The sequence below is a fragment of the Macaca fascicularis genome, chromosome 16 (genome assembly GCF_037993035.2).
Source record: "Macaca fascicularis isolate 582-1 chromosome 16, T2T-MFA8v1.1".
Classification (NCBI taxonomy): Eukaryota; Metazoa; Chordata; class Mammalia; order Primates; family Cercopithecidae; genus Macaca; species Macaca fascicularis.
The window spans coordinates 62,737,452-62,763,906 of record NC_088390.1 but is presented as its reverse complement, the minus strand read 5'-3'; the positions used below and the strand labels follow the sequence as shown (position 1 = coordinate 62,763,906).

The 26,455-nt window shown below is 48.7% G+C and overlaps 1 protein-coding gene across 2 annotated transcripts; it reads right to left on the bottom strand.

Annotated features, from left to right (window-relative positions):
* Positions 1-2,897: 2,897 nt before the first annotated feature.
* GAST (gastrin) lies at positions 2,898-6,542 on the bottom strand. 2 transcript variants are annotated; one of them, XM_045374849.2, is made up of 4 exons: positions 6,482-6,542; positions 3,955-4,023; positions 3,219-3,434; positions 2,898-3,088 (listed from the first exon to the last, which is right to left on the bottom strand). In XM_045374849.2, exons 3-4 carry the CDS (start codon positions 3,427-3,429, stop codon positions 2,985-2,987), a joined length of 315 nt encoding a protein of 104 aa, XP_045230784.2. In that variant the 5' UTR covers positions 3,430-3,434; positions 3,955-4,023; positions 6,482-6,542; the 3' UTR covers positions 2,898-2,984. The 2 variants fall into 2 exon arrangements, with proteins under 2 accessions (XP_045230784.2, XP_005584249.2); XM_005584192.3 differs by lacking the exon at positions 3,955-4,023.
* Positions 6,543-26,455: the final 19,913 nt, after the last annotated feature.

Here is a 26,455-nt window from a genome sequence, read left to right as displayed (position 1 = left end):
CGGGCCTGGGTCACCGGTGGCCCAGGGAGTGGGAGAAGCCAGGGGGAGGCCCATTGGCTACCAGACCCAGCCCTGAGTGGGGACAGGACTCAGCTCCCATGGGTAGAAATCTGTTTCCCACACACAGCCACCCTTGGAAGTCTAAAAGTTGCTGTCCTTTATCTTGCCTGTGAATGTATTGTTCTTTGTTGAAGATGCTCTGTGAGCCTGAATTCTCCCGTCCGAGTACTAACCAGGAATGACTGTGCTTAGTTTCCGAGATCAGACGAGACTGGGTGCGTTCAGGGTGGTGTGGCCGCAGACACTGTGAGCCTGAATTCTAAGCTACCTCTCTGAGTTATTCATCTCTGGGTACTCCGTGTGTTGAATGTGTGATACACATGTTAATAAACTTGCTTGCTTTTCTCTGGTAATCTGTATTTTATTACAGAGCCCCAGCCATGGACCTAAGATGGGTAGAGAAAACCTTTTCCCTCTTTTTTTTTTTTTTTGAGACAGAGTCTTGCTGTCTCCCAGGCTGGAGTGCAGTGGCACCATCTCCGCTCACTGCAAGCTCTACCTCCCGGGTTCACGCCATTCTCCTGCCTCAGCCTCCCGAGTAGCTGGGACTACAGTCGCCCACCACCACGCCCGGCTAATTTTTTGTATTTTTTAGTAGAGACGGGGTTTCACCGTGTTAGCCAGGATGGTCTCGATCTCCTGACCTCGTGATCCACCCGTCTCGGCCTCCCAAAGTGCTGGGATTACAGGCTTGAGCCACCGCGCCCGGCCCGGCTAATTTTTTTTTTGTATTTTTTAGTAGAGACGGGGTTTCACCGTGTTAGCCAGGACGGTCTTGATTTCCTGACCTTGTGATCTGCCCGCCTTGGCCTCCGGAAGTGTTGGGATTACAGGAGTGAGCCACCGGGCCCAGCCCACTTTCCCACTTTCCCTCTCTTACAGCCCTGAGGTAATGCTGTCAACAGGCACAAGAACAATGATGGAATGGGGTGAGACACGAGCAATGCCTGCACCCGCCACTCATGAACAATTATTTACAAATATTTATTGGATTCCTACTATTCTTGTCATGGAGGATACAGAAGGGAGGGGGACTTGTCACACTCCCAGTTTCCTGTTTCGCCAGAGAGGCAGACAATCAACTGGCAAACAAAACAACTACAGATTGTGAAATGTGCGCTAAAGAAAATATTTTTGCTGTTGTGAGACAAAGCAACGAACGTTAAGAAGCCGTGTTTACTCCTTTCTCCTTGTCGGCAGTTTCACAAAGCCCTTGACTCTGTGACTACAGACGTGCAGCCCTCTGGAAAGATGCTTTGAAGGCAGCACAGGAGAGAGCCCAAGGCCCCACACGTCTCTTGGCTGAGTCACTACATTTCTTTTCTTCTTTTCTTTTTTTTCTTTGAGAGAGGGTCTTGCTGTGTCACCCAGGCTGGAGTTCAGTGGCGCGATCTCGGCTCACTGCAACCTCTGCCTCCCAGGTTCAAGCAATTATCCTGCCTTAGCCTCCCGAGTAGCTGGGACTACAGGCACATGTCCGGCTAATTTTTGTATTTTTAGTAGAGACGGAGTTTCACCTTGTTGACCAGGCTGGTCTCGAACACCTGACCTAAAGTGATCCACCTTCCTCGGCCTCACAAACTGCTGGGAATACAGACGTGAGCCACTGTGCCCGGCTTGAGTCTTCACATTTCTTAAAAGAGAAACGATCCTAGTCCCTGGCTTTTCCGACACGTAACATTTCCAAGATGACATCTGACGAGGTTAGTGATGATGCCTCTGTGGTCTAGGACCCAAACCTTGCTGTGATTCTGCTGTCATGTAATTCTGAGCAAGTCTGATGGGATTTTGCATATACAGAACCTCCACCTTCAGCCCCCAGCTGTATATAAGCAGTGGGCTGAAACATCGTGCCAGAGTCTGCTCCTGGGCTGGAGGCCTCAATCTATAGTCCTCTCTAAGACTTCTGAATAAAACTAGCATTCATTCTTTAAAAAGCTTGATTTTTTTCTCTTTTATTTGACCCATGGTAGAGAATAACTGGGTCTATGTGTGAAGGGTGAGGAGCAGAAGGGGTCGGTCTCTCAGTAAGAGGCATTTCACCCAAGAGCTAAGGAGGAAAGGGGAGCCCACCATATTCATGCCTGGGGAAGAGCATTGCAGGCACAGGGAACGGCAAAGTCGGAGGCTCTGAGAAAGAGAGAACATGGCACGTCTGCATAAGCTCGAGAGGAGGAAGAGGAGGAAGCCACGTGGGGCAGAGTGGGAGGAGAACCTCGGGGCTAGCTTTCAGGGCTGTGACAGGGAGTTCAGGTTGTATTCTAAGTGCATTAGGTAACATTGCAAGGTTAAAACCGAGAGTGACACGGTTTATCTTTTAAAAAGCTTACTCTGAGGCCAGGCACAGTGGCTCACGCCTGTAATCCCAGTACTTTGGGAGGCCGAGGCGGGCGGATCACCTGAGGTCAGGAGTTCAAGACCAGCCTGGCCAACATGGTGAAACCCCATCCCCTCTAAAACTACAAAAAAATTAGCCAGGTGTGGTGGCGGGCACCTGTAATCCCAGACACTTGGGAGGCTGAGGCAGGAGAACAGCTTGAACTGGGAAGGCAGAAGTTGCAGTGAGCCGAGATCGTGCCACTGCACTCCAGCCTGGGCGACAAAAGTGAAACTCCGTCTCAAAAAATAAAATAAAATAAAAATTAAAAAAAGTTGACTCTGGCTATGAACCCTACCATCTGTTATCCCGCCCACACCTGTGGATTCTTGTTCGATGTGGGGCTCTGGGGGAGCCAGGGTCCCTGCCCCTAAGAGGCACTCAGCTCTCCTCCCTGCCACAATTTCACCCCCCGATGAGTCCCCCTCCTCTGCCCTACACCACTGACACAGTCCATTGATCCACTGGAAACTAGTTTATTTTTGATTAGTTTTTAGGGGATAGGGCTGGGGTGGAGTGGGAGGTGGCTGGGCTCTGAAGCTTGGTTCTAGGGTTGTTGGTTCTCATCCTCGGCACTGCGGCGGCCAAAGTCCATCCATCCATAGGCTGCTTCTTCTTCCTCCATCCATGGTCCCTGCTTCTTGGATGGGTCTGAGGAGGTGAGAAAGGCGAGAATGGGGGAAGGATGACTGCCTTCCAGGAACCGAAGTCAGGGCCAGTCTGGGGAGACCTTGGCCAAACCTGGCCAAGTGAGGCAAGCAGGGCAGTCACCAGCTCCTACCTGCCACGAGGTGTGGGGGACCCTGGGGTCCCAGCTGCCTTCGGTGGTGAGAGACTGGGCCTTGCTGGTCCAGCCAGGGTAGCTCCAGGTTCCTGTTGGCCGCTGTACCTAAGGGTGCATCTGGCTGCTGGGAGCGGGGCTTCCAAGAAGCTTCAGAGAAGGCAGCCAGAGCCAGTGCAAAGATCAGCACATACACACACAGTTGCTGCATCTCGTCTGCAAAGGGGAGAAGGGACTAGCTTAAGGGTGAGGCTGTCCCCACATAGGCCCAGAGGCAGGGGACTGAGCGATGTGGCTCCAGGCCTCTACCTGCTGATGAGTCTGCAATTTTTTTTTTTTTTTTTTGAGACAGAGTTTCCCTCTTGTTGCCCAGGCTGGAGTGCAGTGATGGGATCTCGGCTCACTGTAACCTCTGCCTCCCAGGTTCAAATGATTCTCCTGCCTCAGCCTCCAGAATATCTGGGACTACAGGCATGTGCCACCATGCCTGGCTAATTTTTGTAATTTTTAGTAGAGACGGGGTTTCACCATGTTGGCCAGGCTGGTCTCAAACTCCTGACCTCAGGTGATCCACTTGCCTCAGCCTCCCAAATGCTGGGATTACAGGCGTGAACCACCGCGCCCAGGTGAGTCTGCAATTCCATGTGGAGTTGTGGACTATTTCTTCAGTTAAATTCTCCAGTTTCTGCCGGTTCCACGCCAGCCCCAAAGTCTCGTGTTTTTTCTCTTTACTTACCCTTATTACAGCCACTGCTTCTCTTGGAGAAAGTCAAATCCTAGGGCAATGGTTTTCCTAGGTTCTGTTCTGCAGAATTTGAGGCCATGTTAGTGGCTCTGTAGTTGTTTAAGTCATGTAATTTATTTATTTATTGAGACAGGGTCTCACTCTGTCACCTAGGCTGCAGTGCAGTAGTGCAATCACTGCTCACTGCAGACTATACCTCCTGGGCTCAGGTGATCCTCTCACCTCAGCCTCCAGAAGAGCTGGGACTACAGGCTTGCACCACCGCGTCCAGCTAATTTTTTTGTATTTTTTGTAGAAATGGGGTTTCACCATGTTGCCCAAGCTAGTCTTGAACTGTTGGGCTCAAGCAATCCTCCCACCTCAGCCTCCCAAAGTGCCGCGATTACAGATGTGAGCCACTGTGCTTGGCCCAAGACTTGTTATTTAAAGTGAACTTTTTAGGCCAGGCATGGTAATCCCAGCACTTTGGGAGGCTGAGGAGGACAGATCCCTTGAGCCCACAAGTTTGAGACCAGCCTGGGCAACATACCGAATCCCATCTCTACAAAAAATACAAAAATTAGCCGGGCATGGTGGCATGCACCTGTATTCCCAGCTACTTGGGAGGCTGAGGTGGGAGGAACCCTTGAGCCCTGGAGGTGGAGGTTGCAGTGAGCCGAGATTGCACCACTGTACTCCAGCCTGGGCGACAGAGTGAGACCCTGTCTCAAAAAAACAAAAACAAAAAGTGAAACTTTTAAATAGGAATACCAAAGGAACATAGACATCCAACTGTGTTACAGACCGCATGTTATCACTTTGGAGACTGCAGCACATTCAACGCTTGGCCAGCTCACACTGCTTTTTTGTGCGGCCCTGAGAGGAAAGGTTCTCCAGTCATTTTTGCTTAACTGAGGAATATCCTGTGATTATAATGAAGCAGTTAAGAAAAAATTAAGCTGTCACCATTAGCAATTATGTATCAGGGTGAATCCAGTTTGGGGAAAAGATATAATACAGAACTAAACTGGAATCTCAAACAAACGTAAAATTCAAATGGTCATCTGTTCCCCGGACTCACGATTTTTGTATTCTTTTAGTCTCATTATTCTGATTGGCTTTATCATAAGAAAATGATAAAAATTTTCTCTTGTCAGAATACATTTATATTAATAAAGTACTGCTTTTAAGTTTTTCTTTTTTTCTTTTTGTGAGACAGAATCTTGCTCTGTCTCCCAGGCTGGAATGCAGTGGCTGGAGTGATCCTGGCTCACTGCAGCCTCGACTTTTTGGGCTCAAGAGGTCCTCCCACCTCAGCCTCCTGAGTAGCTGGGACTACAAGTGTGCACTACTATGCCCAGCTAATTTATTTGTTTTTATTTTTAGTAGAGATGAGGTCTCACTATGTTGCCCAGGCTGGTCTGGAACTCCTGAGCTCAAGTAATCTGCTTGCCTCAGCCTCCCAAAGTGTTGTGATCACAGGCATGAGCCACGGTGCCTGGCTATTAAGTTTTTCATAATGAGGTTCTCTGTTAGGTTTTCCTTGGAAGAAAAGAATTCTGCTGCTGAAGAAACGTTTGAAAACTCAGTGATCTGGAGCTGTACTGTCAGATGCTAACCACACGTTGGTTGTTCAGTGTTGTAGCCACCAATCACGTGTGGCTCTTTACATTTAAATTAATTAAATTAAAAAATTACAGCCAGGTGCAGTGGCTCACGCCTGTAATCCCAGCACTTTCAGAGGCCGAGGGGGTCGGATCACTTGAGGTCAGGAGTTTGTGACCAGCTTGGCCAACATGGTGAAACTCTGTCTCTACCAAAAATATAAAAAATTAGCCGGGTGTTATGGCAGGCGCCTGTAATCCCAGCTACTCAGGAGGCTGAGGCAGGAGAATTGCTTGAACCTGGGAGGCGGAGGTTGCAGTGAGCTGTGATCACGCCACTGCACTCCAGATTGGGTGACACAGCAAGACTCTGTATAAAAAACAAACAACAACAACAACAACAACAAACTTCCTTACACCAACCCCATTTCAAGCACACACGTGGCTAGTGGCTACCATATTGAACAGTGCAGATAAAGAACATTTCCCGCATCATAGGACGTTCTTTTGGATGGCAGTGGTCTAGGAAAGGGCTTGAAGTGGGATCCAGGAGCTGTGGATTCCCATCCCAGCCCTGCCTAAAAATCCCTGTGACTTTGGGCAAGTCACATCTTGCCTCTGGGCCTCAGTTTTCTCACCTAAGAGAGAGGAGAAGAACCCCAGTCCTCCTCACCTCCCAGGGGAGGAGTGTGAAGGGAGAGGTTAAGGGCAGAGCCCCGGCTGGGACAGAGGGCAGGTGGAAGGCAAGGCTGGGAATACAACGGTAGGTACTGGAGCCAAGACCTAGTTCCATCCTGGGATAAAGAAAGGGTCCCAGCTCTGGGGACTCCAAGGGGTGAGCCCCAGACTCTGGCCAGTGGCCTGATACCTTGATGGGGGAGAGGACCTGTCAACCCACTTCCCAGCCTCTCCCCTCTCCTCCTGGGTTTTCTCACCTGCAGAGCTGGGAGGTGTGTGGTGTGGCGGTTGGGCCTGGTGCCTCTCAGGTCTCTGTTCTGCCTGGTGTTCCAGGCCTGCCTTATAAAGCCCTCGAGGTCCCTCCCAACTGTGCCCCCCCACCCCTACCCTGCCATATGAGTCCAGGCGAGAGGAATGGGGTGGGGCACAGGTACAGCCCATCGTCCTGCCCCGCCCTGTCATTTAGTGTCAGTCAGTCATCCAGGATGTGGGGGAAGGATAGGGGAGTTGACCTTCATGGTGAGGGGCTGGAGCGGGGTGGTGGCAGCTCTCCAGCTGTACCTAAGGGGCAGGAACCAAGCTCCCTTGGTCAGGAGCAATGCTCCCCACCTATCCTGGGGGTCAGAGGCCTGGTACTCATCTCTCAAACTACGTAGGGACTTTTGTGGGTGGTGGTAGGTGAGGGAGTGAACCCGATGGGCTTAGATTCAGGGAAAGTAGATTTCACCATCCACTGATGTTTGATGAGTGTGTGAATGTGGGGTGATGTATTGATTCCCCGTCCCCTCCACTGGACTCTGCAAATACAACGTGTTACCAGGAGCAATGGATTGTGGGCTGATGGCCCTGTTCTCTCCTTCTGGTGGCTCACATCCTGGTCACCTCTGAAGCCCCTTCACCCTCCCCCTACCATGGAACACCCTCGGCGCCTTCTTCTCCTTAGGCCTTCTGTGCTGGTGTGAGTTTGGCTTGTAGCTGCCCCACATCTCCCAGGTCAGCTGCCCATGCACCACCACCTGCAAACCCCCTATGCAGAGCCAATTCCTGGGGGGTCCTGCCTCTCAAGTCTCCTTCATTTTGCTTTCAGGGGAGCTAGTAATCTGCAAAACAACCTTTTTTTTTTTTTTTTTTTGAGACAAAGTCTAGCTCTGTCACCAGGCTGGAGTGCAGTGGTGTGATCTCAGCTCACTGCAACCTCCACCTTCCAGGTTCAAGCAATTCTTCTGCCTCAACGTCCCAAGTAGCTGGGATTACAGGTGCACGCCCCCACACCTGGCTAATTATTATTATTATTTTTTTTTTTGAGATGGAGTCTCACTCTGTCCCCCTTGCTGGAGTGCAGTGGCCGGATCTCAGCTCACTGCAAGCTCCGCCTCCCGGGTTCAGGCCATTCTCCTGCCTCAGCCTCCCGAGTAGCTGGGACTACAGGCGCCCGCCACCTCGCCCGGCTAGTTTTTTTGTATTTTTTAGTAGAGATGGGGTTTCACTGTGTTAGCCAGGATGGTCTCGATCTCCTGACCTCGTGATCCACCCGTCTCGGCCTCCCAAAGTGCTGGGATTACAGGCTTGAGCCACCGCGCCCGGCCAATTTTTTGTATTTTTGGTAGAGATGGGGTTTCACCATGTTGGGCGGCCTGGTCTCGAACTCCTGACCTCGTGATCGGCCCGGCTCGGTCTCCCAAAGTTCTGGGATTACAGGTGTGAGCCACCATGCCCAGCCAACAACTTTTCAGTGTCAAAGTATACCTTCAAATGGTTAGCAAACAGACTAAAGCATTTGCCGAAGATGGACCAGAAAACAAAACGGCACTTTGTTGACTTATTCGATAAACTGCTGCCTCCACATGGTTTGACCGGATGTAATGAGTTGTAGGCTGTTTTTGATTTTTCCACCGTTGAGAGCAAAGATTTTGCTTCTGTTCATGCGTCATCAGGCCCCCTCCTTTTCTGGGAGAGTTTGATTCCCCTTGGGTCTTGGGTAACGGCTGTGGTACCCACGCTCACAGCCAGCCTTGTTGAGAATTAATGGGTGATGAAGGAAGCAGGCTGTGCGGTGTCCATGGCAACCGACGGCTGAATAACCGTTGTGAATAACCACTCTGATCCAGAGCAGGACACGGTGACTCAGCAGATGGAATTAATGAAAATGACAAAAAGCAGTGCAGGCATTGGTGATGATTAATTGAATCACAGAATCTCAGAGATGGAAGGACTTTGAGGGGGCTTGGGAGAACAGGTGGGGTGGGTGTAGCTCTGTTCATACACTAGGGGAATGAATGAAGACATTCGTGTTGCTGTGGTAACTCTAATGGGAAATGATAAGCTTTCAGTAGAACCCTGATTGTACCAGAGCCCAAGACTCAGTTTGTGCCCGTGGAGGGGGTTATGCCCCCTTGAGTGTTCTTCCCCAGGCTGGTTACATGAGGGATGGCAATTTCAACAAATAGAAGCATGTCTCCTATTCCACAGGCGATGGTCAGAATGTCACTATTTGGCCGGGCGTGGTGGCTCACAACTGTAATCCCAGCACTTTGGGAGGCTGAGGCGAGCAGATCACGAGGTCAAGAGATCAAAACCATCCTGGCCAACATGTTGAAACTTGACTCTACTAAAAATACAAAAATTAGCTGGGCATGGTGGCAGGCACCTGTAATCCCAGCTACTTGGCAGACTGAGGCAGGAGAATCACTTGAACTTGGGAGGCAGAGAGAGGTTGCAGTGAGCCGAGATCATGCCATTGCACTCCAGCCTGGGAATAGAGTGAGACTCTGTCTCAAAAAAAAAAAAAAAAAAAAAAAAAAGTCACTATTTGCAGACCCTGCCAGGTCTGCAGGGGAGGGGCTGCATTCAGAGATGAGCACCCTTGACCCTGAGGAGCTCCCTAGTCACCGACTGCACGTTCTCATCACAAGGGGACCGTGTCTGATGGAAAAGGAAAGGTTTCCTCGTCCTGTCTTTTTCCAGCTGATGAGCTTTGAGCACATTTCTCCCCCTCTCTGAGCTGTTTTCTCCTCTAGGAAATGAGGAAAGTAACTTGGGGAGGAGGGTCTCGTGAAGGTGAGGTACATATAGCGCCCTGCACGGAGCTCAAAACATCGCAGGTATTTGGCCGGGCGCAGTGGCTCACACCTATGACCCCAGCACTATGGGAGGCCAAGGCAAGCAGATCGCCTGAGGTCAGGAGTTTGAGACCAGCCTGAACAACATGGTGAAACCCCGTTTCTACTAAAAATCCAAAAATTAGTCGGGCGTGGTGGTGCGTGCCTGTAATCCCAGCTACTCAGAGGCTGAGGCACAAGAATCGCTTGAACCCGGGAAGTGGAGGTTGGAGTGAGCCAAGATCGTGCCGTTGCACTCCAGCCTGGGTGACAGAGTGAGACTGTCTCAAACGAACAGACAAAAGAGAACATTGGGGTATTTAATCCAGTTTGCATCTTCTTCCCCATCCTCTCTGGGTCTCAGTTAACCACATTTGGAAATAGGAATCATTCATTCATACCTCATAGGGCTGCAGTGAAGGGAAGAGGCAACAAGGTCTGTGTACACGCTTTGTACACTTAGGGGAGTTCTCCTCTCCCAAGGCTTAAAGGAGGGTGATTCCCTAAGCATATCACTCTGTGAATCCAAGGGTTTCCCTCCTGCCAGCGGTGACTCAGAGGGACACCAGCCCAACTGCCACTGAAGGAGGCAGCAGGGATAGTGTCTATGGAGGCTGGACCTCCTGGTATACAGGGGGTTTTGGAACTGGTGGGGCCAGGGTTTGAATCATGGCTCTAACACTGACTAGCTGGGTGAGCAGAAAATTCAATTTCTGGGCCTACCAAATTGAAGACCAGATCCCAGATCTTGGGACCCATCTCCATCCCCCTCCAGGGTGTAGGTGTGTGGGCCCTGCCCCTGGCATCACAATGATGACAATGCCGTGTACCAGGCACTGATAAGCTCTTAGCATGAATGAATGCAATCACTCTTCACCATGATCCTACAACCTAAGGGCTGGTGTGAACCCATTCTTCAGAAGAAGCTGATGGGTACGGTGGCTCACACCTGTAATCCCAGCACCTGGAGAGGCTGAGGCCGGCAGATCACTTGAGCCCAAGAATTGAAGACCAGCCTGGGCAACATGGCAAAACCCCATCTCTACAAAAAATACAAAAATTATTTTTTTTGTGGTGGTGCGTGGCTGTGGTCCCAGCTATTTGGGAGGCTGAGGTGGGAGGATTGCTTGAACCGGGGCGGGCAGAGGTTGCAGTGAGCCATGATTGTGCCACTGTACTTGGGAGACAGAGCAAGATGCTGTCTCAAAAAAAAAAAAAAAAAAAAAAAAAAAAAAAAATATATATATATATATATATATATATATAGGGAGCTTATGCTGGATTATCTGACTGGGCCCAGTATAATCACATAGCCCTTAACTTTCCTCAGCTAGAGGCAGAAGAGATGTGGCTGAAGGTCAGGTCGGAGAGCTGGAGTTATGAGGACTCCACAAGCAATTGCTGGTCTGAAGATGGCGGGAGGGCCACAGGACAAGGAATGCAGTGGCCTTGAGGAACTGAGAGGTTCTCCACCGACAGCCAGGAAAGAGGAACATCAGCCCCACAATGACAAAGAATGAAATGTGGCCAACAACCTGGATGAGCTTGGAAGTGGATTCATCCCTGGAGCCTCTTGAAAGAAACGCAGCCCTGCCACCTGATTGTGGCCTTGGGAGACCCTAATCAGGGGACCCTGTGAGCCACTCTGTACGAGGACTTCTGACCTACAGAACCGCGAGATAATAACTTAGTGTTGTTTTAAGCTTCTAAATTGTGGTGATTTATTATGGCAGCAATCAAAAATGGATACAAGGGATCACAGCTGTGTAAAGGTTTCTGTTTAGTAAAAACTGGCCCAGCATGAATTTGCCTGTAAAATTTCAAATACAATGAAGGGAGATGTTCTTTGAAGTATTCTGACCATCCAAATATTCCAAATTCATTCCAGTTACTGAGGACCTGCTGTGGGCTAGGGTACAGATGAGGCCACCTGGGAATAAGAGGTGGATATGACAGGGCTGGGTGCAGTTGCTCACGCCTATAATCCCAGCACTTTGGGAGGCCGAGGTGGGTGGATCACCTGAGGTCAAGAGTTCAAGACCAGCCTGACCAACATGATGAAACCCTGTCTCTACTAAAAAATACAAAATTAGCCAGGCATTGTGGTGCACATCTGTAATCCCAGCTACTTGGGAGGCTGAGGCGGAAGAATCGCTTGAACATGTGAGGCAGAGGTTGCAGTGAGCTGAGATTGTGCCATTGCACTCCAGCCTGGACAACAAGAGCGAAACTTTGTCTCAAAAAAAAAAAAAAAAAAGAGATGACTGTGACAGGACAGACCCTTTCATTGCTATGATGGAGTTTAGATTCTAGGAGCATAAAAGAGTAACAGACGGCTGGGCGTGGTGGCTCACGCTTGGAATCCTAGCACTTTGGGAGGCCGAGGTAGGCGGATTGCCTGAGCTCAGGAGTTCAAGATCAGCCTGGGCAACTTGGTGAAACCCTGTCTCTACTAAAATACAAAAAAAAAAAAACAAAAAAGAAAAGAAAAAATAGCCAGGCATGGCGGTGTGTGCCTGTAGTCCCAGCTACTTGGGAGGCTGAGGCTGGAGAATTGCTTGAACCCGGGAGGCAGAGGGTGAAGTGAGCTGAGATCGTGCCACTGCACTCCAGCCTGGCGACAGCATGAGACTCCATCTCAAAAATAAAGGAAAAAAGAGTAACAGAATAACAAGGGTTCCCTGTGGAGGAGACCATTCCCTGAGGAGGGAGAGGCTTTTCAGTGGACCGGGCACACTCCTGCCCGCCAGGGCTGGCTTTGGGAAACAGATCACTATTGATGAGCTGCAAACCGCTGTCAGGGAGGCAGTGCCTTGGCTTCCTAATTGGTTATTGATGGCAGAAAAGGAAGAGCTTGATGACGACTCAATCATTCTGGCCCAGGTAACCAGGGCTTTGGAGGATGCGATGGTTCCGGGGACAAACAGTGACACCTGGAAGGTGTTTGCGTCAATGAGGGCATCCATGGTCCCCCCTGGGGTAGGGGGCTAGGTAGAGGGAAGTGGGTTCTTGGGTTCTGGCCTCAGCTGCTATCTGAGAGTGGTGATGGTGACATGGCAGGGCCAAGAGGGCAGCCTGCAAGCTGCTCGCAGACTGGGCTGGAGAGGCTGCCCACCACCCCTGGGCCCAGGCTGGGCTGTCAAGGCCAGAACATAGTGGCTCTCCTTACTCTGGCTCCCGCTTCTCTCCTGAGCCTCCTCTCTCCTTTTCTCCTCTGATGCCCACCTGTGCCTTCGAAGCAGTTGTTCTCAGCCCAGGCTTTGTATTTGGATCACTCGGCCTCAAGTGATCCTCCCTCCTGGCCTCCCAAAGCGCTGGGATTTTAGGCATGGGCCACCACGCCTGGCCTAACAGTGGTTTTTTTTTTTTTTTTTTTGAGACGGAGTCTCGCTCTGTCGCCCAGGCTGGAGTGCAGTAGCCAAATCTCAGCTCACTGCAAGCTCCGCCTCCCGGGTTCACGCCATTCTCCTGCCTCAGCCTCCTAAGTAGCTGGGACTACAGGCGCCCGCCACCTCGCCCAGCTAGTTTTTTGTATTTTTTTTTTAGTAGAGACGGGGTTTCACCATGTTAGCCAGGATGGTCTCGATCTCCTGACCTCGTGATCCGCCCGTCTCGGCCTCCCAAAGTGCTGGGATTACAGGCTTGAGCCACCGCGCCCGGCCAACAGTGGTTTTAATTGGGAAAAATAATCCTAAAGGCTCCTCTGTAAGAGGATGAGAGGAGTCTATTCGGGTGTGTTCCAGGCTGAATGGTTCACCCCTGGCCCCACAGGTAGGAGGTGAAGGAGCTGAGTTGGGGACCCCAGGGTCTTGGACTCCATGTGCTGCTGCCTCTTGTCTGCCCACAGCCTCCCATCCCACCCCTTCCAGAAGCCTCGCTCCTGCTGAATCTGTCTTCACTGAGACCTTCAGCTCCTCCACTGTCTGGCTCCTCTCAGCCAGCCTACCCCTCCCAGGGTTTGTCATCTCAGTTCTGTGTGATGCACATAGATTGCTGCCACTGTCCTGCTTCTGAACCTGCCAGGCTGGTCCCAGGTCCCTGCCAGGCCACCTCCACTCCTTCCTCAGCTCCTGTCTCCCACTCCCTGCAAAAACCGACAGAAAAGTTCCGAAACTGACCAGTTGATTCAATTGCAAATTAATATTCTGCAGCTTGGTTGTTACCTGGCAACTGTGATGAATCATCTCTCTTTCATTCCCAAGGTCTTTTGACATCAGCCCCTTTTTCCCTACCGTGAACACAGCTGCCTAAGTCCCCCTTCTGTCCTTTTCTCCTTTCCTCCATCACTGGATGGTCTGTCACCCCATTCAGTGTCAGCCCCTCCACCAGGGCCCGTCATCCCAGACCCTCCTGCCTGCTTAGAGACCACATGCTTTCACCCTTTCATTCATTCATCCATGCATCTGTTTATTCAACACAAATTTTCCAAGTGCCTGCTTTGTGTCAGGCACTGTGCTGACCCTGGGGACACAATGGTGATTGAGAGGGTCTTTGGTCTTTCTCCTCCCTTTACTCTGTTGTCTATCGAGCCCAGGAGTGGGGTGGGTTGGAGTGACACACAGTGGGCTCAAAGGGCCATGGGGGAGGTTTTGATGGCTGATTTTGCCTATGACCTCACTATTGAGAATGCTATTTCAGAGAAGGGAGAATGGTCAGTGCATTTCTTCAAGCTTTACTGAAGTTATGCTGCATATATAAATCCACCTAATTCCAAACTATCCCTGGCAGAGGGCAGAGGTCATTTCTGTCCATGAGCCAGAGAGATGCTGCCACGTAGCAAGGGCAACAGCCCTGCTCATAATGTGCCCACCCAGCCAGCTTTGGAAATGATGCAATTCTTTTTTTTTTTTTTTTTAAATAAGCCATTTAACCAGGCGAAGTGGCTCACGCCTGTAATTCCAGCACTTTGGGAGACTGAGGCAGGTGGATCACTTGAGGTCAGGAGTTCGAGACCAGCATGGCCAACATGGTGAAACCCCAGTCTCTAATGAAAATACAAAAATTAGCCGGGTGTGGTAGCACATGCCTGTAATCCACCTACTCGGGAGGATGAGGCAGGAGAATTGCCTGAATTCAGGGGGTGGAGGTTGCAGTGAGCCAAGATCAGGCCACTGCACTCCAGCCTGGGCAACTGAGTGAGACTGTCTCCAAAAAAAAAAAAAAAAAAAAAAAATAGCCATTTATTTAGATATTGTTTATATACCATACCTTTTGCCCTTTGAAAGTATACACTTCAGTGGCTTCTATATTATTTACTTTCTTTTTGAGACAGGTTCTTTTTTTTTTCTTTTTTTGAGACGGAGTCTTGCTCTGTCACCGAGGCTGGAGTGCAGTGGTATGATCTCGGCTCACTGCAACCTCCGCCTCCCGAGTTCAAGTGATTCTCCTGCCTCAGACTCCCAAGTAAAGTAGCTGGGATTACAGGTGTCCGTCACCACACCTGGCTATTTTTTTGTATTTTTAGTAGAGATGGGGTTTCACCATGTTGGTCAGGCTGGTCTCAAAAACTCCTGACCTCAAGCGATCTGCCCGCCTCAGCCTCCCAAAGTGCTGGGATTACTGGCGTGAGTCACTGTGACTGGCTGGGGTCTTCTTATATTGCCCAGGCTGGTCTTGAACTCAGGTGATCCTCCTGCATTTGGCTCCCAAAGTGCTGGGATTACAGGCATGAGTCACTATGCCCAGCCAAAGAAAGGTTTTTTGCTGTGTTACACAGGCTATTCTCAAACTTCTGGGCTCAATGATCCTCCCACCTAAGCCTCCTGAGCAGCTGGGACTGGAGATGCAAACCACCAAGCCCAGCTTCAGTGGCTTTTAGTTCACACATTTGTGCAACTATCACTATTATCTAATTCAGAACACTTTCATCACCCCAAAAGGAAACCCCACACCCATTTGCAGTCATTCCTCATTCCCCCTTTTCCCTGGAAACCACAAATCTACTTTCTGTCTCCATGAATTTGCCTATTCTGGGCCTTTAATTTAACTGGATTCATACAATATATGGCCTTTTGTGTATGGGTTATTTTACTTAGCATGATGCTTTCGTGATTCATTCATGTTGTAGTATGTATCAGAACTTTATTCTTTTTTATATTTATTTATTTATTTATTTATTTATTTATTTATTTTTTGAGATGGAGTCTTGCTCCATCTCTCAGACTGGAGTGCAATGGCAGGATTTCAGCTCCCTGCAACCTCCACCTCCCAGGTTCAAGCAATTCTCTTGCCTCAGCCTCCCGAGTAGCAGGCATTACAGGTGCCTGCCACCACACCCAGCTAATTTTTTGTATTTTTAGTAGAGACAGGGTTTCACTATATTGGCCAGGCTGGTCTCCAACTCTTGACCTCAGGCAATCCACCGCCTCAGCCTCCCAAAGTACTGGGATTACAGGCGTAAGCCACCGTGCCTAGCCTTTTTTTTTTTTTTGAGACAGAATTTCGCTCTTGTTGCCCAGGCTGGAGTGCAATGGCACAATCTCAGCTCACTGCAACCTTCGCCTCCTGGGTTCAAGTGATTCTCCTGCCTGAGCCTCTTGAGTAGCTGGGATTACGGGTGCTCACCACCATGTCTGGCTAATTTTTGTATTTTTAGTAGAGAGTATTTCTGTATTTTTAGCAGAGAGACTCCGTCTCAAAAAAAAAAAAAGGCCGGCGCGGTGGCTCAAGCCTGTAATCCCAGCACTTTGGGAGGCCGAGACAGGGGGATCACGAGGTCAGGAGGTCGAGACCATCCTGGCTAACACGGTGAAACCCCGTCTCTACTAAAAAATACAAAAAAACTAGCCGGGTGAGGTGGCGGGCGCCTGTAGTCCCAGCTACTCAGGAGGCTGAGGCAGGAGAATGGCGTGAACCTGGGAGGTGGAGCTTGCAGTGAGCTGAGATCCGGCCACTGCACTCTAGCCTGGGCGACAGAGCGAGACTCCATCTCAAAAAAAAAAAAATAAAGACCAGCCCGACAAACATGGAGAAACCCCGTCTCTGCTAAAAATACAAAATTAGCCGGGCATGGTGGTGCATGCCTGTAATCCCAGCTAGTCAGGAGGCTGAGGCAGGAGAATCGCTTGAATCCGGGAGGTGGAGGTTGCAGTGAGCTGAGATCATGCCATTACACTTCAGCCTAGGCAACAAGAGCAAAACTCTGTATCAAGAAAAAGAAAATTGAAGTCTGGAGTTTTGGAGAGGGAAAAACTGACAAAGCAGAGAAGCATCTGGCAAGGGCAATTATTCAAACAAGAGAAGCCATGTGGGGTTAGACATGAGAAAGAGGATTTAATATAAAAAAATTGAGATAAAAATATATTGGCTAGGTCTGGTGCCTCACGCCTATAATCCCAGCACTTCAGGAGACCGAGGCAGGTAGATCACTTGAGGTCAGGGGTTTGAGAGCAGCCTGGCCAACATGGTGAATGAAACCCATCTCTATTAAAAATACAAAAATTAGCTGGGTGCGGTGGCGGGCACCTGTAATCCCAGCTACTTAGGAGGCTAAGGCAGGAAAATGGCTTGAACCCAGGAGGAGGAGGCTACAGTGAGCTAAGATGGTGACACTGCACCCTAGCCTAGGTGACAAAGAGAGACTCCAACTCAAAAAAAAAGTAAAATAAAAGATCTTTAAAACAGAGTGCTTGTTGGACAGGAGGTGCACACACAGCGGCCGGGACCCTGCAGCGCCCAGGTGTCCACACGGGTTCCCTCGATCCACAGCCACTATCGCCAGCCGTTACCCAGCCACAGCAGCCCAGGTCGCTGCGCAGTTTAAGTTGTCTTTAATCAGAGTCCTTTATGGTTAATTTATACCCATAATGGACAATTGGTTAAAAACAGGAAGCAGAGGGAGCACAGAGGTTGAAAAATAAACGAACATTGAACACAAACATGATGCCCTTTGTGTGTCAAATTATTAATTCTCGCTCCATTTCTGTGATACAGGAGGAAACAAGCACAAGGGGAATATAAGGTTCAGAGAAATTATGACTCACCCACTTTGGAGCCAGCACTAAAGATTTTTGCTGTTCAGCATCACCTGGGAGCTTGATAGATGTGCAGAATTTCAGGCCCTACCACAGATCTACTGAATCAATCTCCATTTCAACAATCTTCATTTTAAAGTTTGAAAGGCAGATGCAGTGGCTCACGTCTATAATCCTAGTACTTTGGAAGGACAAGGTGGGAGGATCACTTAAGCCCAGGAGTTCAAGACCAGCCTGGGCAACATAGTGAGATCCCAACTCTACAAGAAATGCAAAAATTAGCCGGGCATGGTGGGGCATGCCTGTAGTCCCAGCTACTCAGGAGGCTGAGGCAGGAGGATCACTTGAGGCTGGGAGACTCAAGTGATTCATTTTATTTATAAACAAAGAAAAGAAAATTCCTAGCATATGATGAAAAAGATCTAAAATTCTCAAGTTGGTCCTCTAGATTGATCACACCACTGCACTCCATCCTGGGTAACAGAGCCAGACCCTGTCTTGAAAAAAAGTTCAATATAGCCTGATGCAGTGGCTCATGCCTGTAATCCCAGTACTTTGGGAAGCTGAGGTGGGTGGTTCATTTGAGGTCAGGTGTTTGAGACAGCCTGGGCAACATGATGAAACCCCATCTCTACTAAAAATATAAAAATTAGCTAGGCGTGGTGGTGCGTGCCTGTAATCTCAGCTACTTGGGAGGCTGAGGCACAAGAATCGCTCAAATCCAGGAGGCTGAGGTTGTAGTGAGCTGGGATGGCGACACTGCACTCCAGCCTGGGCGACAGAGCAAGACTGTCTCAAAAAAAGAAAAAAGAAAAGAAAAGGTCTGGGCACGGTGGCTCATGCCTGTAATCCCAGCACTTTGGGAGACTGAGGCAGGTGGATCACGAGGTCAGGAGATTAGCCATCCTGGCTAACACAGGTGAAACCCCGTCTCTACTAAAAATACAAAAAAAAAAAAAAAAAAAAAAGGAGCCGGGCATGGTGGCGGGTGCCTGTAGTCCCAGTTACTCGGGAGGCTGAGGCAGGAGAATGGCATGAACCCGGGAGGCGAAGCTTGCAGTGAGCCAAGATTGAGCCACTGCCCTCCAGCCTGGGCAACAGAGCGAGACTCCGTCTCAAAAAAAAAAAAAAGAAAAAACTTTGAGATGCAGCACTTTAGACCATAAAATTAGCAGACTTTTTTTTTTTTAAATTTAATTAATTTATTTTTTTGAGATGGAGTCTCGCTCTGTTACCCAGGCTGGGGTGCAGTGGCGTGATCTCGGCTCACTGCAACCTCTGCCTCCTGGGTTCAAGCGATTCTCCCGCCTCAGCCTCCCGAGTAGCTGGGATTACATGCATGCGCCACCACACTCAGTTTTTGTATTTTTAGTAGAGATGGGGTTTCACCATGTTGGTCAGGCTGGTCTCGAACTCCTGACCTCAGGTGATCCACCTGCCTCAGCCTCCCAAAGTGCTGGGACTACAGGCGTGAGTCACTGCACCCAGCTTTAGCAGACTTTATATTGTGATCTGTGCACTGGTTAAAAAGAGACAGTGACATCGTTTAGTTTTTATAAGTGCACATTCCATCGCAGTTTTAGATTTTATAAGTGCACATTCCATCGCAGTTTTAGATTTTATAAGTGCGCATTCCATCGCAGTTTTAGATTTTATAAGTGCGCATTCCATCGCAGTTTTAGATTTTATAAGTGCGCATTCCATCGCAGTTTTAGATTTTATAAGTGCGCATTCCATCGCAGTTTTAGATTTTATAAGTGCGCATTCCATCGCAGTTTTAGATTTTATAAGTGCGCATTCCATCGCAGTTTTAGATTTTATAAGTGCGCATTCCATCGCAGTTTTAGATTTTATAAGTGCGCATTCCATCGCAGTTTTAGATTTTATAAGTGCGCATTCCATCGCAGTTTTAGATTTTATAAGTGCGCATTCCATCGCAGTTTTAGATTTTATAAGTGCGCATTCCATCGCAGTTTTAGATTTTATAAGTGCGCATTCCATCGCAGTTTTAGATTTTATAAGTGCGCATTCCATCGCAGTTTTAGATCTGCATTGGAGCACACAACAATGGACAGTAGAAACATCGAAAGCGGCAGTTATGAATTGAGTATGGATTGAGCAGAACTGCATTAGGTGAGAGGTGTGGGTATCTGGCTGGCAGGGGAATCAACCAGGGAGCCCTTCAGTGGTACCAAGCCTGGGCTCAGGCCTCGGAGTCTCAGGCCAGAACCACTGCGGGTGGTGAAGTGATGGTGATCTACCCAGCCATTCCCACTAAGCCTCACCAGACCTGCAGGTCGACCGATTAAGAGGGCTGCAGGATGTCACAAACAATGTTGACGGAGAAAATTCAGTGATGGTTATATCTGATTTGGCTTTTCTTTTTTTTCTTTCTGAGACAGAGTCTTGCTCTGTCGCCCAGGCTGGAGTGCAATGGTGCCATCTCAGCTCATGGCAACTTCAGTCTCCCAGGTTCAAGCAATTCTCCTGCCTCAGCCTCCTGAGTAGCTAGGATTACAGGCGTGCACCACCACACCTGGCTAATTTTTGTATTTTTAGTAGAGATGGGGTTTCAGCATGTTGGCCAGGCTGGTCTTGAACTCCTGACCTCGTGATCTGCCCACATCGGCCTCCCAAAGTGCTGGGATTACAGGCATGAGCCACTGTGCCGGTCTTGGCTTTTCATTTATAGGGTCCAAAGACAGCCTACATCTCTCACGTACTATTTGCAAACTTCTTGGATATGAGTATCCTGAAACTGTCTTATATCATGCTCTAGGGAAAAAATACAAGAGTTATAAATTCATATTTTAATGTAGTGAGTATAAGCAGGGGATCCTAATGAGCTTCAGTGTTAATACAACACTCATAATGAAATTTAAATCTGCATTTTATTTTATTTTACGTTGAGATGGAGTCTTGCTCTGCCACCCAGGCTGGAGTGCAGTGACACCATCTCGGCTAACTGCAACCTCCACCGCCTGGGTTCAAGTGATTCTAGTGCCTCAGCCTCCTGAGTAACTGGAATTACAGGCGCGTACACCACACCTGGCTAATTTTTGTATTTTTAGTAGAGTCAGGGTTTCGCCATGTTGGCCAGGCTGGTTTCAAACTCCTGACCTCAGGTGATCTGCCTGCCTCAGCCTCCCAAAGTGTCAGGATTACAGGTGTGAGCCACCACGACCGGCTTAAATCTGCATTTTAATATATATGTGTTCTCATAACCAAACATAATGTAATATCACTTTTCAATTTGTTTGGTGCTTTCTTTTCTTTTCTTTTCTTTTTTGAGACAGGATCTCACTTTGTCATCCAGGCTGGAGTACCGTGGTGTGATCATAACTCACTGTAGCCTCAAACTCCTAGGCTCAAGTGATCCTCCTGCTTTGGTCTCCTGAGTAGCTGGGACTACAGGCACATACCACCACACTTGGCTTGCTTTCTCTTCCAATTATATACACGATATTTGTTAGTGAGTCCCTGGGAGATCTAAAATAAATAAATAAACACTGTGTTTTGTCACTTTTTTAACGGAGAAAGTCAAAATAGTCTTTGAATTTGATGATTACCACAGATTATACTTTAAATGCACTTTAGAGAAGGAAGAAACTATCATATAATTTACCAACCAATTATCTTTTACTTAAAATTCCTAGCATAGGCCGGGCGCGGTGGCTCAAGCCTGTAATCCCAGCACTTTGGGAGGCCGAGACGGGTGGATCACAAGGTCAGGAGATCGAGACCATCCTGGCTAACCCGGTGAAACCCCGTCTCTACTAAAAAATACAAAAAACTAGCCGGGCGAGGTGGCGGGCGCCTGTAGTCCCAGCTACTCGGGAGGCTGAGGCAGGAGAATGGCGTGAACCCGGGAGGCGGAGCTTGCAGTGAGCTGAGATCCGGCCACTGCACTCCAGCCTGGGTGACAGAGCGAGACCCCGTCTCAAAAAAAAAAAAAAAAAAAAAAAAAAAAAAAAAAAAATTCCTAGCATAGTCCGGGCATGGTGGCTCAAGCCTGTAATCCCAGCACTTTGGGAGGCAGAGGCAGGAGGATCACTTGAGTCCAAGAGTTTGAGACCAGTCTGGGCAACAGAGTGAGATCCTGTCTTTATCTATTTCAAATAAATAAATAAATAAATAAATAAATAAATAAATAAAATAAAATTCCTAGCATATACCAGGCATATGATGAAAAAGATCTAAAATTCTCAAGTTGGTCCTCTGGATTGCTGATGCAACAGGGGAAAGGATTATTGGGTCCAAAACATGTTGAGACTCAGTGAGAGAGACAGCAGCTGCTCGGCTGCAGGACACAGGATAGAAGACAGTCACGTGGGTGACTCTGAAAAGCTTGCCTGAGTTTATGACAGTTCCCAGAGGTTCATGTGACCCAGGGTTTCCCAACCTCAGCACTGTTGATATTTTGGGGCAGATAATTATTTGTGTGGGGGTAAGAAGCTGTTCTGTGGGTCATAGGATGTTTAGCATCATCTCTGACCACTTCTTACTGGATACCAGTAGCACACATCTCTTCTCTCCCACCCCCACCCCAGGCAACTAACATAGTCTCCAGACTCTGAGAACTACTGATGTAATTCCGGTCTTTCCCTCCGGCTCTACCAAGTAGGGACGCAAAGGAGAGAGAGCAAGTCACATAACTCTTTTTTTTCAGGAGGGATGGGGTTTCACCATGTTGCCTAGGCTGGTCTCGAACCTCTGACCTCAAGTGATCCGCCTGCCTCGGCCTCTCAAAGTGCTGGGATTACAGGCGTGAGCCACTGTGCCTAGCCCTAGCAAGTCACATAATTTATAGAGGGTAACTCTGTCAATTTTAAATGTCTCATAATCTGACCCATTCATTCATCCAGTAAACACATATTCAGCACCTAGTATGTGCCAGACACTCTTGGAAGCCCTGGGGATACAGCCCTAGACAAAGGTTTCTGCCCACACGGAACTTATGTTCTAGTAGGGGAAGATGGCCAAAATCAAACAAATAAATTATATTGTTGCCCTATAAATAAGTCATATAGTTGTGCGACGGAGAAAAAAAGCAGGAAGAGGAGAGATTGTGCCTCTCCTTGTCACAAGCCCGAATATGGCCCCTTCTAAACACAGTTAAAATTCTTCAGTATTTATACGATGATTGGTTTAGCATCTGACTCCCTAACTGCAGTACTGCAAACCCATGAGGAGTGTGGTTTCTCTTGTTCATCACTGGGCCCCCACACCTGGCACAGCACTTGCACCAAGTGAGCGCTCCATGAGCATGAATGAATGAATGAACGTGGCAAAGAGCTATCGATGGAGTCTGGACTTGGGTGAGAAGTCGTCGCTGGACACACAAAGCTATGAAGACAAACAAAGCTATGACATAGGGTGAGACCATCGAGGGAGAGGGAAAGACAATTAGACAGTCCCTTGGGAATGCTTACATTTAGAGTGGAAGAAACGAGAGGCTTGAGCAGGAAGGGGCAGCAAGGGTGCATGGTGCCTAGCAGGAGACCTCACTGCACTCCATCCTGGGCAACAGAGTGAGACTCTGTCTCCAAAAAAAAGTTAAAAATTGGTCAAGGAGCTCTTAATTGAAAAATTGTAAAGCCTTGCGCACAGTAAACTGTGTTTTTACACTACTGCCACAAGGGGGCACCATTGAGGCTGATAAACCAGGAAGGGGGTCACATTCAGTTCTCCAAATATGCTACCTGTTTTTCTGGCTTATTCATAGAGTTGACAGGAATTGGAATAGGTTCTAAAGTTGTTTTGTAGCTTCCTGTGCAGTTTTAGCTGACCAGTGTTCATTTTGTCTTCATAACACCATTTTATGAAACACTCAGTTTGTCCTAGGGTGTGGCTGTTGTAGAGGGTGGGGATGGCAGCAGGAGGGCTAGGGGGTTGGGGGTGGGAGACGGGGATGAAGGAGCAGAGAGCTGACGGACATTTTCAGCATAATCAATCCTCCTTTTTTTTGTGTTTTTTGTTTTTGAGACGCAGTCTCGCTCTGTTGCTCAGGCTGGAGTGCAGTGGCACGATCTCACTCGTCACCACGCCCAGCTAATTTTTGTATTTTTAGTAGAGACAGGGTTTCACCATGTTGGCCAGGCTGGCCTTGAACTCCTGGCCTCAAGTGATTTGCTGGGCTTGGCCTCCCAAAGTCCTGGGATTAGAGGCGTGAGCCACTGCGCCAGCTTCCAGGAGCCTTTTCACTTCTGGGTGTGACTCTTTCTCTCTGCTCGAAATGCTTGGCTTCAGACAGCACCTCCTCTATATAAGCAGCCTTCCTGGCCCCCTTGGCTGAGGACGGGAGTGGGGAAGATTTCCCAGTCCTCAGAGATCCTGTAGCTCTTTGGGTCCCTTTCTGTCCTGTGTAAGGCTGTGTGCTGGTCTTATATCCACGTATCAGGCAGTCAGCAACCTGAGTGCAGGGGGTCTGCCTGACGTGCCCCGTGGTGTACTACAGATACCGAGCACTCAACCACCTCTGTAAGATGAGCATTTATTTATTTATTTCAGCTCCCGCTCCACTGGGAAAATGAGTTACATAAATTGTGAATGTACAGGTCCAGCTGGTGGGAGGAGGGGTACACAGTGAGTCCTGGGTTCTAGATGAGGTTTCACAACTTACCTTGGGAATGTCCACATCACATTGTTTTCTTTTTTCGAGACAGTGTCTATCTCTGTCACCCAGGTTGGAGTGCAGTGGTGCCATCCTGGCTCACTGCAACCTCTGCCTCCTGGACTCAAGTCATTTTCCCACCTTGGCCTCCTAAGTAGTTGGGACCATAGGCATGCAACACCATGCCTGGCTAATTTTTGTATTTTTTGTAGAGACAGGGTTTAGTCATATTGCCCAGGCTGGTCTTGAACTCCTGGACTCAAGCAATCCGCCTGCCTTGGCCTCCCAAAGTGCTGGGATTACAGGCATGAGCCACCGCACCTGGCCATTAAAACTTTTTTTTTTTTTTGGAGACCGAGTCTTGCTCTGTTTGCCCAGGCTGGAGTGCAGTGGCACGATCTCGGCTCACTGCAACCTCTGCCTCCTGGGTTCAAGCCATTCTGCCGCCTCAGCCTCCCACCTGGGACTACAGGCGCAAGCCGCCATGACTGGCTACTTTTTTGAATTTTAGTAGAGACAGGGTTTCAGCATTGTTGCCCAGGCTGGTCTTGAACCCCTGAGCTCAGGCAATCCGCCTGCCTTGGCCTCCCAAAGTGCTAGGATTACAGATGTGAGCCACCGCGCCTGGCCCACTGTGCCTTCTTAATTATACTTTTCTTCATTCAGCCTGAGATAGGTTACATTAGTTGGATAATGGTGCTCACCAACTTCCTCAGTTCTACATTCACAGATATTTGTTTCACTTGGCTCCACAGAGCTGATTTAATAGATGTTGATGGTTTAACTTGGAATAATCCCATCCTAGAGAACTGGAGGTCCTTCAAAAGCATGAGACGGAACAGCCTAGCACGGAACCTGGCCATGTTCACAACCTACAGCATAGAAGGAATTCTCTTCTCTTGTTCTTTCATACTGTAGTATTTTGTGTGTCTGGCCTCCAGCGTTGCTCTAGAAGTTCCTCCAAGAAAAGCCTTTCTACATTACAGTCGAATCTTACTGATTTAAAAGTATCACCCAGCCAGGCACGGTGCTCATGCCTGTAATCCCAGCACGTTGGGAGGCCGAGGCAGGTGGATCACAAGGTCAGGAGATCGAGACCATCCTGGCCAACATGGTGAAACCCCGTCTCTACTAAAAATACAAAAATTAGTCGGGCGTGGTGGCTCGTGCCTGTAGTTCCAGCTACTCGGGAGGTTGAGGAGGAGAATTGCTTGAACCCGGGAGGCAGAAATTGTAGTGAGCCGAGACTGTGCCATTGCACTCCAGCCTGGGCAACAGAGCAAGACTCCATCTCAAAAAAAAAAAAAAAAAAAATTCCCTCAAATATTTTGAACAATGCCACTGTATTTGGAGTCTTGGAGCCAAGTGCTAAATTATTTTGTGTTCATGAAACAGATCGGTTTCGTAGGACCTTCAACACAACAAGCTCCTGATGCTGGGGTTAGAATCATTGCTATGGTTTGAATGTTCCCACCAAAACCCATGTTGAAATTTAATTGCCAATAGAACAGTTATTGGGAGGTGGGGTGCTTTTTTTTTTTTGGAGATTCTGTCACCCAGGCTGGAGTACAGTGGCATGACCACAGCTCACTATAGCCTTGGTTTCCTAAGCACCAGTGACTGTCCTTCCCCCAGCCTCAGCCTCCTAAGTAGCTGGGACTAGAGGTGTGTGCCATCATGCCTGACTAGTTTTTGTATTGTTTGTAGAGACAGAGTTGTGCCATGTTGCCCAGGTTGGTCTCAAGGATTCACCCGCCTCAGCCTCCTTAAGTGCTGGGATTACAGGTGTGAGCCACTGCGGCTGGCCGAGGTGGAGTTTTTAAAGGTATTAGGTCCTAGGCCTCTGCCCTCACGAATGAAGTGGGCTCACAAGAGGAGTATAGGTTTGGCCCCCATTTGCTGTCCAGCCCTTCCACCATGTTATGATGAAGCAAGAAGGCCCTCACCAGATACCAGTGCCATGCCTTTCGACTTCTGTGAGCCAAATAAATTTCTATCAATTATTCAGTCTGTGGTATTCTAAAACAATCCCCTCTTAGTTTTAGGGCAGTTGCCCCTGGCTCCGCCTCTCACCAGCCCTCCTCCACACCTGACCTGGTTCTATGCTCTTTCCCGACCTGGGCTCTAACCTAATTCACTGCTTGTACCTTTATCTACAAAATGGGCTGGTAGTAAACTTAGTAGTCTTGTGTCACTCAACGACAGGGATGTGTTTTGAGAAATGCATCATTAGGCGATTTTGTGTTTTCTACGAACATCATCGTGTACTTACACAAACCTGGATGGCACAGCCTACTACATGCGTAGGTTACATGACATAGCCTATTACTCCTAGGCCACAAACCTGTACAGCATGTACTGTACTGAAATTATAGGCCAGGGGTGTCCTATCTTTTCACTTCCCTGGGCCACATTGGAAGAATTGTCTTGGGCCACAAATAAAATACAGCAACAATAGCTGATGACCTTAAAAAAAAAATAGTCGCCAAAATAAACCTCATGTTTTAGCAAAATGTATTAGTTTGTGTTGGGCCACATTCAAAGCCG

Bases quoted from the DNA above. Each gene is read 5' to 3' on its own strand.
- GAST (XM_045374849.2), bottom strand. From the start codon at position 3,429: ATGCAGCAACTGTGTGTGTATGTGCTGATCTTTGCACTGGCTCTGGCT. The intron at 3,089-3,218 runs GTAGGAGCTGGT...TCACCTCCTCAG, and splicing joins TCCCCCACACCTCGTGGCAG to ACCCATCCAAGAAGCAGGGA.